At 40.7% G+C, this 13,224-nt stretch overlaps 1 protein-coding gene across 6 annotated transcripts in view; it reads left to right on the top strand.

The window, feature by feature from the left end:
* Nucleotides 1–13,224, top strand: part of CD86 (CD86 molecule) — a 90,449-nt gene that overhangs the window by 50,327 nt on the left and 26,898 nt on the right. For 4 of the 6 annotated variants that reach the window (XM_006755337.2, XM_006755336.2, XM_006755334.2 and 1 more), the window contains exons 4-7: nucleotides 141–446; nucleotides 3,090–3,239; nucleotides 9,527–9,572; nucleotides 10,826–10,896. In XM_006755337.2, coding sequence (XP_006755400.1) covers nucleotides 141–446; nucleotides 3,090–3,239; nucleotides 9,527–9,572; nucleotides 10,826–10,896 — 573 coding nt within the window. Of the gene's footprint in view, nucleotides 1–140; nucleotides 447–3,089; nucleotides 3,240–9,526; nucleotides 9,573–10,825; nucleotides 10,897–11,583; nucleotides 12,624–13,224 lie in introns of those variants that run through there. The other 2 variants (XM_015558491.1, XM_015558489.1) reach the window with 1 other exon arrangement.

Below are 13,224 nucleotides of genomic sequence, written 5' to 3'. Positions count from 1 at the left end.
TGGCTCTCACCATGGTCTGAGACCCTGCTTGAGGCACTCTGAGGCTCCCAGAAGAGTTCCCAGTCATTTGCTATTCTTTTCTAAATACTTTTAAATTTTGATCAATCTCTCCCTCTCTCTCTCTTTGTATCTCTATTCAGCTAACTTCAGTCAACCTGAAATAATGCTAATTTCTAATAGAACAGAAAATTCCTTCATAAATGTGACCTGCTCATCTGTACAAGGCTACCCAAAACCTACGAAGATGAATTTTCTGCTAAAAACCATGAATTCAACATCTGAGTATGATGCTGTCATGAAAATAATTCAAGATAATATCACAGGACTGTACAATGTTTCTATCAGCTCGTCTTTACCAGTGTTTCCAGAAACAAATGTGAGCATCTTCTGTGTCCTGCAACCTGAGCCAACACAGACAAAGCTTTTCTCCCAACCTTACAATATAGGTAAGGCTTCTCCCCAAGACTATGTCTTTTACCAGGTCTTATACACAAATGCTATGACAGATCATCCAATGTCCCAGGAAACCTCCAACTGAGCCATTTTATATTGACAGAGGTGCTGCAGGGTCCAGGACACTATGAACCTACAGCCAACATTATGAACCTATTCTGCACTCAAGGAAGCATGTTCTTAAGCCCTGAAACTAACCCAGTCTTTTGGGCTACCTTTGGATAGACAATTCTGAAGTTTAGGTCAGAAAATTCAAGATTCCTCCAAGCTAGAATTCTTCTGTTCATTAAAATACAGACAAACCCACACCCACACCTCTCACCCCCAAAACACACACCAGGCATACATACATATAGCACTTGTTGTGAATATAGAACCATTCTAGAAATTCTTGGTTGCAAGGATGAAAACTAAAAGGTATAAGATATACGCTCTGTTCTCAAAGACCTTCCAATAGAGTTAGAACTTCATGATGTATACACACGAAAATCTGTATTTTAAAAAGATTGGATTGGAATCTAAATTATATTCCATAGAAATAAGTTGTAAAATTAAAATAAAGTGACTATAAGTAGTCTTATAGGCAATCAGATATAGGCAAGTTCTTGGGAGTCAGGGGAAGCCTTTTAAAAGGAGGTGGGTTCTTGTAACACAAAAAAAGAAAAAATTGGTGGTGAGGTGATGACAGGTGAGGACCACAATGGACTAGCAGTATCCAATGTGGGCACAAAAGGAAATGTACATATATGTCAAGGAAAGACTCAGAAGCAGAAATTCTTGTGGCATGTTGATAGTGCAGTATGGAGACCAGTCCAGCTGGAGGAAAGCATTCAGACTAAGCAGTGTCCACTAATAGGAGCCTGACATTTTAAAATCATGACTTTGCCCTTGAGGGAATGTATCCATATTTGAAACCCCACTTTTGAGGAGCAGTGACTGCAAGATTCTTTCCTGGAATAGAAGCACCCTTCTCCCACACTGTCTCCATCACTGCTGGTTCTGATGCGGAACCCTCCCCCACCTATCTGCCTTCTGCTTGCCTTGGCCCCTTCTCCAACTCTGGCCCCATGCTTTGTCTTTTCCTAAGTCATCCTTCCAACTCCTAGCTCCACCCTCTGGCTTTGCTGCCTTCTTTATCCTGATGTCTTCTTGTTCAAACATATCTTGGCCTATGGACATATTTTTATGTACAACCTCTGGGGCCAGTTCCTAAAAGCCAACTTTACCAATGGGCCAATTCTCTCTCCTGGTATTGATTTCCTCCACTCAAGTACTTCCCCCTCTAAGAATCCAGTAAATGGTGAGGCCACCGAGCCTGTCCTGGTTGCTTCTACTGTAGCCTGATAGAGGCCTCTCCAAGCCACCCCTGAAGTTCAGCACCTTCTTGGAGGCCCTAACATCACTACACATGACATGCTCTGGGGCCCTCTGCCATGGCTCCTACAGTCAACAAATAAATAGGGCCTTGCCACCAAGATAGCCTCATCATGACTCACCTTTTTCTGCTTCTCAACTACTGCTGAAACCACCCAGCTACCACCATCTTCAGAAACTTTCAGCTCCAGCTGCCTCAAGAAGCTGGGACTGGCCTCTCTGCGACCTTATTCTATGGCTTGATCAGAGATAGGTTAGACTGTGAGTCAAGGAATCTTTTGGGGTGTCAAAAGGTAGCAGTCTCCATGTTAACAAGTATTAACCTTCCCACCCCCACTTTACTGGGAATACCAAATAGGCTGAAGCGAGATGAACTGGGACAGACTCAAAAAGAATTGAATAAGACTTGCAATAACTCCTCTTCTTAATGCCCCAGGATCAGGGCATGGGTCCACAAATTGCAGCTAAGCTAACAGGAGGTCCTGTTTTCCTATAGTTTAGGATTAACTACTGGAAGTGTTCTCATAAATGTTTATGAAATGGGCCCCTCAGTTCTCAGTTTTCCCCCAAAAGCCTCTTTTTCAACTCCCTGGAAACTTATGAGTCTCCATGCAAGGAAATAAGTCTTGGCCTCCCAGAAGCTGAATCTGACCCTGATACCTCAGGGCATGAAAAGACAGCAAAGTTTTTCTAGTGTGTGAGACATGCTGACAGCCCTGCTTGGGGAAATCTGCTGTGACCTCAGTGTAAAAGGCAAACAAACAAAAACAAAACTGGAGGTAGAACGCCTGTGAGGTCATTGTATTTGTCCAGGTGAAAGGTGTCTGAAGCTTGATCTAGAGATGATAGTGGACGGAGGAATTATTATGAAGGAAACTTCAGGACCTGGGCCTATCTACACAGGGAGCTGAGGATGCAGGCATCACACAGAGGACGGTACATTCAGAGCCTTGGCACAGGTACCTTACCCAGATTCCAAGGGCAAGGTCAACCTTCTTCTAGATCACAGTCATTGTCATCCCACCCTCTGGGAAAGTAAGGGAGCTCAGTCCAGGTATTTGGTCAGAGGCACTGGCTTGGTTATTAGTTAACTGCTGAAGACCCTGGACTGGGAATTTCTAACACCTCATATTGTGTATTTCTGGCTTCTCTGGCAGTAGAGCCCTGGGGAAAAGCTGGCATATAAATAAGAGAACAGTGGCCTTCATAAACCTTTTATAACCAATCTTCCTGGCTAATTAAAAATTTGTGGTCATTTTTAGATGCAAAGCCACCTCAGCCACCCCTGCCTGTCCCAGACAATGTCCTCCTGACTGCTCTACCTGTACTGCTGTTCGGTGTGTCTGCGATGGTAGTGTTCTTTATAACACTAAAGAAAAGGAAGAAGAAGCCTGGCCCCGCTCATGAATGTGGTGAGTCAGCGCTTGTCCTCTCCGCAGAGTGCCACTTTGCAGGGTCTTCCCCACCTGCTGCCTCCTGCAGCTCCTTGGTTGAGCCCAGACTGGCAAAAAGTCAACAAGAGGTTGGAAGGCAAGGTTTCCCCTCAGGATCTGGAATCCCTGTAGATGAGACTCAGCACCTGATAACATTGCTCTGGATTTCTAGGAAAGGCAACATTTCTAGCCTAAGACTTACAAATATAAAAGATCATTCCTTGCTTTACCTACCTCCCTTCATAAGGTTACTTTCAGAATTCAATGAAGAAAAATGGTGAAAGCACTTATAGACCTGGTGATGTTCAAGCCGGGATGTTTGGTGGGAGAAGAGGAACATTAGATAACCATCAGATTTGCCTTCTCATCTCTAAAATAGGTCTCCTGAGCAGTTAGATGAATTGTTCCTCACTAACTTTAAAAAAGAATATGAACTTTTATTGATTACCAAGCATTACATATGCATTACTAAATATACATATTTAGTATGAAGGAAACTTCAGGACCTGGGCCTATCTACACAGGGAGCTGAGGATGCAGGCATCACACAGAGGACAGTACATTCAGAGCCTTGGCACAGGTACCTTACCCAGATTCCAAGGGTAAGGTACCTTGGTAAGGTACCTAGGGGGTGGGGGGAGATAATCACCTATTGTTCCAGTAGTAAGAAAAAAATTATTATGCTGATAGCATTTGGTCTATATTGTCCAGATACTTTTTATGTATAAATCTGTTTTTTTCCATAACTGGGATACTATTATAAGGACTATTTTGTTTTACAAGTAGGATAATCTCACATGTTTTCTAACTTTTTTGTACTAAATGTACAAAAAATATTCAATGTCATTAAACATCATTCTACAGCATCACATTAAATAGCTGCGAGATATTCCATTATGTGGATATACCTTAATCTATTTAACCAACTCTATATCATTGGACACTTGGAGCTTTTGCTATTGTAAATAGCACTGCATTCAGCATCCTCCCACATGTGTTGTAAAAATGGCCTGTGTTTGTTTAGTGGGGAAAATGGTTCCTGACTTTAGAATAATTCCTATATATGGTTTGGGCTGGTTTGGATAAAGTTGTAAAATAAGGTTGGACTTCATCTCAGTAATTGCCTCTAGTATAAGTTTGGTTGGTGTTAATAATTCAGGTAACCTTCTTACTCACTTATGGTAAAAAGAATAATGTTTTTGGTCAGCATCTTATTTAAAACTTCATTATATTGATTTTAAGATCCATGTAGAAAATAGATGGATGACATTAGCAGTTATTTATTTCATCCCTGCTTTAAAACAGAAAATTTAGGAGTGATTATCCAATTTCAATAAATTGACACAAAGCATATGGCAGAGCAATTCAAGCTGCTGATGTGGGGAAAATTCAGTACAGAGGATCAGATGTATGGATTTACCATGCTTGTCCAGGCTTTGACTTTTCAAGGTCAGGGTTTTGAGCTTCTCTTTTTTTTCAATCTCATTGCCTTTAGAATTGGCTAAATGTGCAGAAGCAACCTTCAGTTAGGGAAGAAGCTGTCTCCTAAATTTGCTTTCACATTGGAGTAATCAGTTTACAAATGAAACAAAGAAGAAGGGATAGAGAAAAAGAAAGTAAGACTGTTTCTTCCTTCAAGAAGCAATCAGAAAAATTCAGGAGACTAGAAAAGGGAATTAAAGAGGAGGATGTGTGTATACACATGAGAGAAATTGGAAAGAGTTTTAAGAAGCTATATGTGTGCATATAAGATGGTCAAATTGAGCTATGCATGGTAAAAGGCAGAAGACAAGAGGGCACAGCACATATATGAACCCTTCCCCCCAGCCCCCAAGAATGTGATAAAAAGTACTGATAGGAAAACGTTGTTTGGTCAGTCACTTATGCCAGTGAATCTGATAAAAGAGAAGAGCCTTGATATCACTGGAGGAAGGGAGATGTACTGAATAACTATGACGTGTAGATATGAGATGTTTGTAAATTTGGGTTCCATAACTTCAGCAATGTCTACATTTGCTTTGTGAATTCCTCTGGCATTAGCTATGTGATAAACAGAATAATGCCCACAGTACGGAGTCCACCTCACATGCCCCAGAATCTGTAATGTTTTCTTCTACAGCAAAGAGGACTTTCATATGTGATTAGGACACCAACCTTAAGATAATGAAATTAGCCTGGATTATCCAGGTGGACCCAGTCTAATCACATGAGTCAGAGAACTTTTCCCAGCTTGATTAGAAAGGTAAGAATGGAAGGAGAAGAGAACCAAAACTTAAGACAGACTCAACCCACCATTTCTGGCTTTGAAGATGGAGAAAGGGGCCATGAGCCAAGAAATGTAGGCCGCCTTTAGAAGCTGAGAATGGCCTTCATCTGAGAGCCAGCAGGGAAATGGAAATTTCAGTCCTGCAACCACAGGAACTAAATTCTGCCAATAGACAAACATGAAAGCAGTTGTGATCCCTTCAGAGAGGCACAAGTTTACTGATAATCTGTAGGAATTTCTCCAAAAATGGAGCTTCCTCCTATTCCAAAACCAATCCTCTCCTCAGAGGAGAACAATCCTTAAACTAACTTGGCATCAAAAGTCCTTTCCAGTGTTTGTTCATAATGATATTGGGTTTTTCCCCTAAACATACATATTTACCCTGTTTAACCTGTTAAATTTTTAAAAAGGGGAAATGGCATGGTTATTTTGCTGGTTTCCAATCTCTCTTCTCTTTTTATTTTTTATTTTTAGCAAATAAGACAGGTAAGGCTTGAGAAAATGTCATCTTGAATTACTGTCTTTTCCCAATCAAAAGCTACCTGTCAGTTTACCCACTCAGGAAAAAGATTAAAAAAACTCCTCCTGAAATTTTGCTTCCTTGTTTGGTTTTGTGTGACTGACATCTGATATATTAGTGCCCTAGCAACCAACAGTTGTTTTTTTTCAACTTGCCTCCTTCCACCAAAACTGAATCTTGGCTTTTCCAGGAATGATCTCTTAAAGGGCAAGTGTTTTCTCCAAAATAAAACATTTCAACCACCATTTAAACAGAAACCTTCACAGGGCTTAAAAATTGAAAGTTAGTGATATCATCACATCTGCCCTTCAAAATGCTAAATTTATAATCAAACCTAAAAGGTTAGAAATCTATCTTTACTATCTGCTTTTACTTTAAAATGTGTGTGTGTGTGTGTGTGTGTGTGTGTGTTTAATGGTGATGATTTTTGTCATGGACATAAAAGAATAACTTCATTATTCTGGATTGGTCTACAGACATTTGAAATATTTCATTCAGCTATAAGTGCCCTTATTTTCAAGAGGAGCTTTGACAAATATAGAATCTAAACAAGACCTGTATACTAAAAACTAAAAAATATAACCCACAAAAATTTAAATGACCTACGTAAATGGAGAAATATGCCATGTTTATGGATCAAAAGACTAGATTTTAAGATACCAGTTTTCCCCAAATTGATTTATGGTTTTAATGCAATACCAATCAAAATTCTTACAGGCTGTTTGGTGGAAACTCAAAACCTGCTTTTAAAAGTCATGTGGAAATGCAAAAGACCTACAATTGCCAAAAGAATTCTGAAAAATAAGGAAACAGAGGACTTATACTACCTAATTTTAAGGTTTACTATACAGTTATAGTAATCAAGGCAGCATGATGCTGGTGAAAGCACAGACACTTCAGTCAATGGACCAAAATGGAAAGTCCAAAAATAAATTCACATGGTCAACTTATTTGACAAATGTGTGAAAATGATTTCATGCAGAAAGGATAGTTTTTCAACAGATGGTGTTGGGCAATTAGATATCCACATGGAAAAATATGAACCTAGGCACACACAAAATTAACTTGAAGTGAACTACATATCTAAATATAAGAGCTAAAATTAAAAGACTTTTGAAAGAAAACATAGGAAAAAATCTTTGTGACCTTACCTTACCCAAATCTTAGACAGACACAATAAACACAAATTGATAAACTGAAATTCATCAAGATTAAAAACTTTTATCCTTTGACTTTGTTAAAAAAAATGAAAAGTCAAGCCACAGGCTGGGAGAAAATATTGCAAAAATGTATATTTGATAAAGGGCTTATATCCAGAATATATAATTATAGATTACTATTGGGTAATAAGAAAAAAAATTCACTTAACAAAAGGCAGGGAGCAAAAGACTTGAACAGATACTTAATAGAAGAAGGTATATAAATGGTCAATAAACATAGTCACACAGTCATAACACCATTAATCATTAGGGATATACACATTAAAGGCATAACAAGATACCATTACACACCCACTAACATGACAAAGATTACAAGGACTAATAAATACCAAGTTTTGAAGAGGATGTGAAACAACTGAAATCCTGATGCACTGCTATACAGCCCTGCAATTCTAGATACTTACCCATCTATATAATAAAAGCTTAAGCGACCATTACGGCAGAACAACCTGAGCAACCAGTCGCTATGATGCGCACTGACCACCAGGGGCAGATGCTCAGTGCAGGATTGCGAGAGGGATGTCTTCCTGCCGGCTTAGGCCCGATACCCAGCAGTCAGACATCCCATGAGGGGTCCGGGACCGTGAGAGGGTGCAGGCCGGGCTGAGGGGAACACCCCCCCAAGTGCAGTCAGACATCCCATGAGGGGTCTGGGACCATGAGAGGGTGCAGGCCGGGCTGAGGGGACAACCCCCCAAGTGCACAAGTTTCATGCACCAGGCCTCTATTGAGAAATAAAAACCATGTCTGCACAAATGTTTATAGCAGCCTATGGTACTGAAAACCTGGCATCCCAAATTGGTGAATGAATAAACTAATAGTGGTATAGTACTGGCAACATGCCACAACTCAGATGAATTTCAAAAGCATTATGTATGCTAAGTGAAAGACCCCACACGTCATCTGATCCAACTTACATGAAATTAAGTGACACTCTTGTGACATTAAACAGATCAGTGGTTACCAGGGAACAGGGTGGGAGAAAAGGGCAGCTTTGGGGGCTTATATAAATGTTCTATATCTTGGTTATGGTGGTAATTGCATGACTGCATACATTTGTTAAACTCACCAAAATCTATATGAAAATTGATTGAATTTTATTGTATATGAATTATCCTATATAATAAAAGGCTAACATGCAAATCCACCGAACAGTGGAAAGACTGGTCACAATGATACACACTGACCACCAGGGGGCAGGTGCTCGATGCAGGAGCTTCTCCCTGGTGGTCAGTGCACTCCCACAGGGGAAGTGCCACTCAGCCAGAAGCTGGGCTCACAGCTGGCGAGCACAGCAGCAGTGGCGGGAGCCTCTCCCACCTCTGCTGCAGGTGGGAGCGAGGGGTAAGGAGCGAGGGGTCCCAGACTGTGAGAGCCCCGGACTGCAAGAGGGATGTTTGACTGCTGGCTTAGGCCCGATCCCCCAAGGGGTCCAGGACTGTGAGAGGGTGCAGGCCAGGCTGAGGGACACCCTCTCCAATACACGTGCACCAGGCCTCTAGTATCTCAATAAAGCTGATTATTTTTCAACACACACATGCGCATTCACACACACAGACACACACACATACCTGTACCTGTGTGCGCATGAACTGCCAATGATAGAAAATATTCAAAACCATCAGGGGAGCTGTTGAGAGAATTCCTGTGACACCCAGGTTAACAACCCCTGCTGTAAAGGCTCTAAGTGGGACGATAGCACTGTCTCAGAAGTCAACCTAGAGGACTTTACACTCCAAGTTGCATCAGTAGTAAGTCCATTCCAGTAGCAACTCGGGCTTTTGGGAGATCTAGCCAGCTGGAGATTTCTCATGTGAGTCCATCCATGCGGTTTTGTGTAGTTGGTAGTGTCCACTGGCTAACCCACTTCAGCATTAACAGCTTCAAGATTTCCTTTTCCTCCTAAGTCTTATTTTCAGAAAAGGTTTGGAAATTCTTGTCTGATCACTAAATGATTGCTGAAAGTAAATGTGTTCCCCCTCCCACTAGTATTTTTATTTTAGCAAAGACTAGATTTGTTAGTGAAAATCCTATTTCCAACATTAGAACTTAAGGCACAGTGAGCAAGTAAAGGCATTTACTTTTTGGATGCAAGGAGCTCCTTCTCGGTCCCCCTGAAATTGCATCAAGTAACCGTCTATTTCACATGTAAGGCTACAACGATTTTTTCTCCGAGTAGGACTTCGGAGCCTCTTCAAACTTTCCCTTTTTTAGGATGAATGGGCGATACATTTTCTGAGATTGTTTTGCTCTCTTTCAGAAGTCATCAGAGTGGAAAGGGAAGAGAGTGAACAGGCCAAGGAAAGGTGAGTCCAAACCCTATAACATTGTTGAAAGAGGTCTGATTCCCAGAGGGTCTATAACTTGAATAGATTTACATCTGAGGCCTGCTGAGACTCCAACAAACATGAACTAATGGAGAGGGAAGGGAAAGCGAAACTAATAGGACCAGGAGGAAAATGTCCTAGTTGTAAATGGATGGCAGGGAGTCCAATGCACAATGCTCAGTCATGGCCAAGTAAACAATCAATACCAAAGGAGCCTGATGCGGGGAGCATGGCTGCATCTTATTCACCACGGTAACCTCAGTACCTAGCACAGTGTCTGACTAGTGGCTTTCCTACATGTGTGGAATGAATACATGAATAAACGAGGAATGAAAATATGTTCCATTTGGCTTCTGTGTCTTTGAATCTGCTGTGCCTTCTGCTTGGCATATTCTTCTGCCACTTCTTCATCTCATTCTTCAGATCTTGATTCAAGCAGCACTTTCTTAAAAACCCATCCCAAACTAGATTATGTCAGCCCATTATAGTGTCATGTGGATACCTGTCCTTTTTCTTTATAAAGAAACAATATTTACATATTATTAAACTCTATAAATCTAGACTCTATAGAGAGCAGGGATCATATTAGTTAAACTAATCATTGTGCTGCTAGCAACCAGCACAGTGCCTGGCATATAGTAGGTGCTTAATACATATTTGTTGAAAGATTGAATGAATACATGAAGGGATGCATGAAGATTCCTGGTGATCAGTCCTTTCACCGCATGGTATAATTAGATTGTCCATACTTCCGTCCCTCCTGAGGAACTGAGCTTGTCAAAAATATCAAGGCTCTGGCTGCATGGCTGTGGGCTCAAAGCAGCCTTCAGTGAAGAGCCTGGTCAGAGACACAGCTAGGACCCAAGGGCACATGGGACCCAGAGTGCCCAGCACTTAGATGGATATTCCAGCCACTGTGAGTCTAGGGATCCTGGATGGTGAGTCAGGGTCCTGAGATCTTGCCTGCCCTGTCAGACTTAGTTCAGAAATAGTCCAGAAGAGCCTACAGAGTGAAGGTGGCAGGGACTCAGCCTAGGGCAGGGACAGGCCCAGACAAAAATAAAGGGTAGCTATTGAAAACAGTGTGGGTGACACTTCACCTCTCTCTTCAATCATTTGTTCTTCCTCATTGTTATTGCAATGTCCCCTATATTTGGCCCTGTCATTGAAATCTAGAAAAGGAAGTGGCTCCACTGTGAAATCTGACCTAATTCTTTTTTCTATTTCTCCAGAGTAGAAAACCGTGTACCTGAAAGATCTAATGAAGCCCAATGTATTGTCAACATTTCAAAGACAGACTCAGGTGACAAAAGTGCTACACATTTTTAATTAAAGAGTAATGTCCATTTGACTATTTTTTAGTGGGTGGTTTCTCTTTCTTCTTTCCCTTTTTAAATTAAATTTATTGGAATGACATTGATTACTAAATTGTGTAGATTTCAAGTGTACAAATTCTATGATACATACGCTTTCCTTTTCAAGTTTTTGGCTGACTTTTTTTGTCTCTCTAAACCTTCCCAGAAGGTGAGAAAATTTTACCATAAATAATAGTGGAGGTTCTAGGACTCCCTCTATACAAAATAGCCTCCTTATAATGCCAGCTCGGCTCCCTATGCCAGGAGCAGATTTTATCTGCTTCTTTTCAGAACACATTTGGATTGGATTGGATTGGAGCCTAATGTTTAGGACTAATGCCTTCTGTGTCAGACGTGGCCTCTTTTCTTAATTTTACAAACTGTGCTTTCTGTAGAACTCCCACTACCTGGAATAGTGACTTTTATCTACTCTGAATTCTAAGGTAATGCCACAACTTATCTTGTATACCTATGACTGAACACCTGCCTCTTCAGTCTGAGAGGGAGCTATGTATTTTACGGCTTTATAGTGTTAATATTAACATTTTGAAATATAAAAAGTGTACTCTATTAATGTAGTTATATGCTTTGAGAAATGTCCACCCTCTGCCAAGGAGTTGTTGTTCTTCTGTCAGGGTCAGTAAGGAAAGCAGACAAACTCAAAATTTGGGAGACTAAGAGAGACGGAGATGGCAGCACTCTGGATCCTGGAGCCATTTCTATATGGGCTGTTGCTAACACTAAGGAAGATCCATGTGACCAACAAGCGATTGATAAGCCTTAGGAGAGAGCGCTGGATAAAGCAGGACAGTGCCATGCCTCGTGAACCCTACTTCTCTTCTTGAAAAAACTGACTGAGATCGTGGCCTGCGCAACTGTGCAAGAAACAACGGAGAGATCACAATACTCAAAAAAAAGAGAGAGAGAGAGAGGGAAAAGAGAAAGCTCTTGACCAACAGAGATGCACATGAATGTTCAGTCTGTCCAGTCCTTCGACAAACCTTGGGGACAAGCCACAGATGGACAGTTTGTCCAAATGGACTTAAAACAGACAGTAGTTTCCTGGGTGGTCAGTGAGGGGTTTCGATGATACCAGGTGGTTGTGATGTTTTACCCGGCTGAAAGCAGAGCTTGGAGTAGAGAGCTATCATCTTGATCATGGGATAAATGGAAGGAGACTTCGAGCTTTTCCAACTAATGGCTGAGAAACAAAGAGCTGGAATAAAATTAGTTTGACCAGCATGCAAATCATTTAGAAGTTGACTTAGCCCACAGATGCCCTAAGAACATATTGGCCAGCCCAGAGCAGTGCTAGTGAACTTGTGTCTGAGGACTATGAGCATCATTTTCAACAATAAGAAAACTGGGTGCCAAGAGACAAATATACTAACCCAGTAGAAATAAGTCAAGAGACCCTGGCTCTAAATAAACATCACTAAGAGATGGGGCAGCTTCGGTTCGAACCTAAAGAGGACTTCGGGGGGCTCACGCTATAGAAATAGTTCTGTAGAGCCGGACTAGAGGGTTATAGACAGCTGTGCTAGCCATGCTTGTCCTTGTAAAATTGCCATTTGTGTGCTCTATCCTGCTCCTGCCTTCTTTAGACTCTAAGCATCTTGCTTAGAGTTATGTACAGAGAAATGTTCAATAAATTTTCATTAAGTTGATGTAAAAATTTATGTTTGGCTTCTATTTCCGGAGTACTACTCAGCACTTGTAGTCTGACGTTCCTCCCTCTGTCTTCCTAATATACTTCCCCTTGACGTCTCTGTGGTAGCCCCATTCTCCAGTCACCCAAGCTGACTCATCCCAAACCTTCTCCTCTTCCCTTTCCCCTAACCATTGTATGAGAAAGAGGAGCTAATATAATTCTATATGTTAATCTCAGTAATAACACATAAAAGATTAGTTAAGACAGGTTGTTTCTGAAGACAACTGGGAAATTTAGAGTGAAGGAAGGGATACTTGCTTTTCAGCTTATAAACTTTTATACTGTGTAATTTTAAAATTATGTGCTTGTATAGTCACTAAACAAAGGCTAATGTAAAAGTATTTCTAACAATATATTACTATAAAATAAATTCATATAACTGTACTATATGTTTGAAAGTGGCTAAGAGAGTAGATCTCAAAAATTCTCATCAGAAGAAAAAATAATTTGTAACCATGTATGGTGATAGATGTTAATTAAATTTATTGTGGTAACCATTTCACAGTATATAAATAAATCAAGTCATTATGTTGTAATCCTAAAACTAATACATTACATGTCAATT

This window comes from Myotis davidii, unplaced genomic scaffold, assembly GCF_000327345.1.
Source record: "Myotis davidii unplaced genomic scaffold, ASM32734v1 scaffold292, whole genome shotgun sequence".
Taxonomy (NCBI): domain Eukaryota; kingdom Metazoa; phylum Chordata; class Mammalia; order Chiroptera; family Vespertilionidae; genus Myotis; species Myotis davidii.
Note: the sequence above shows the minus strand (reverse complement) of the source record. Positions and strands in the feature narration are given on the sequence as shown.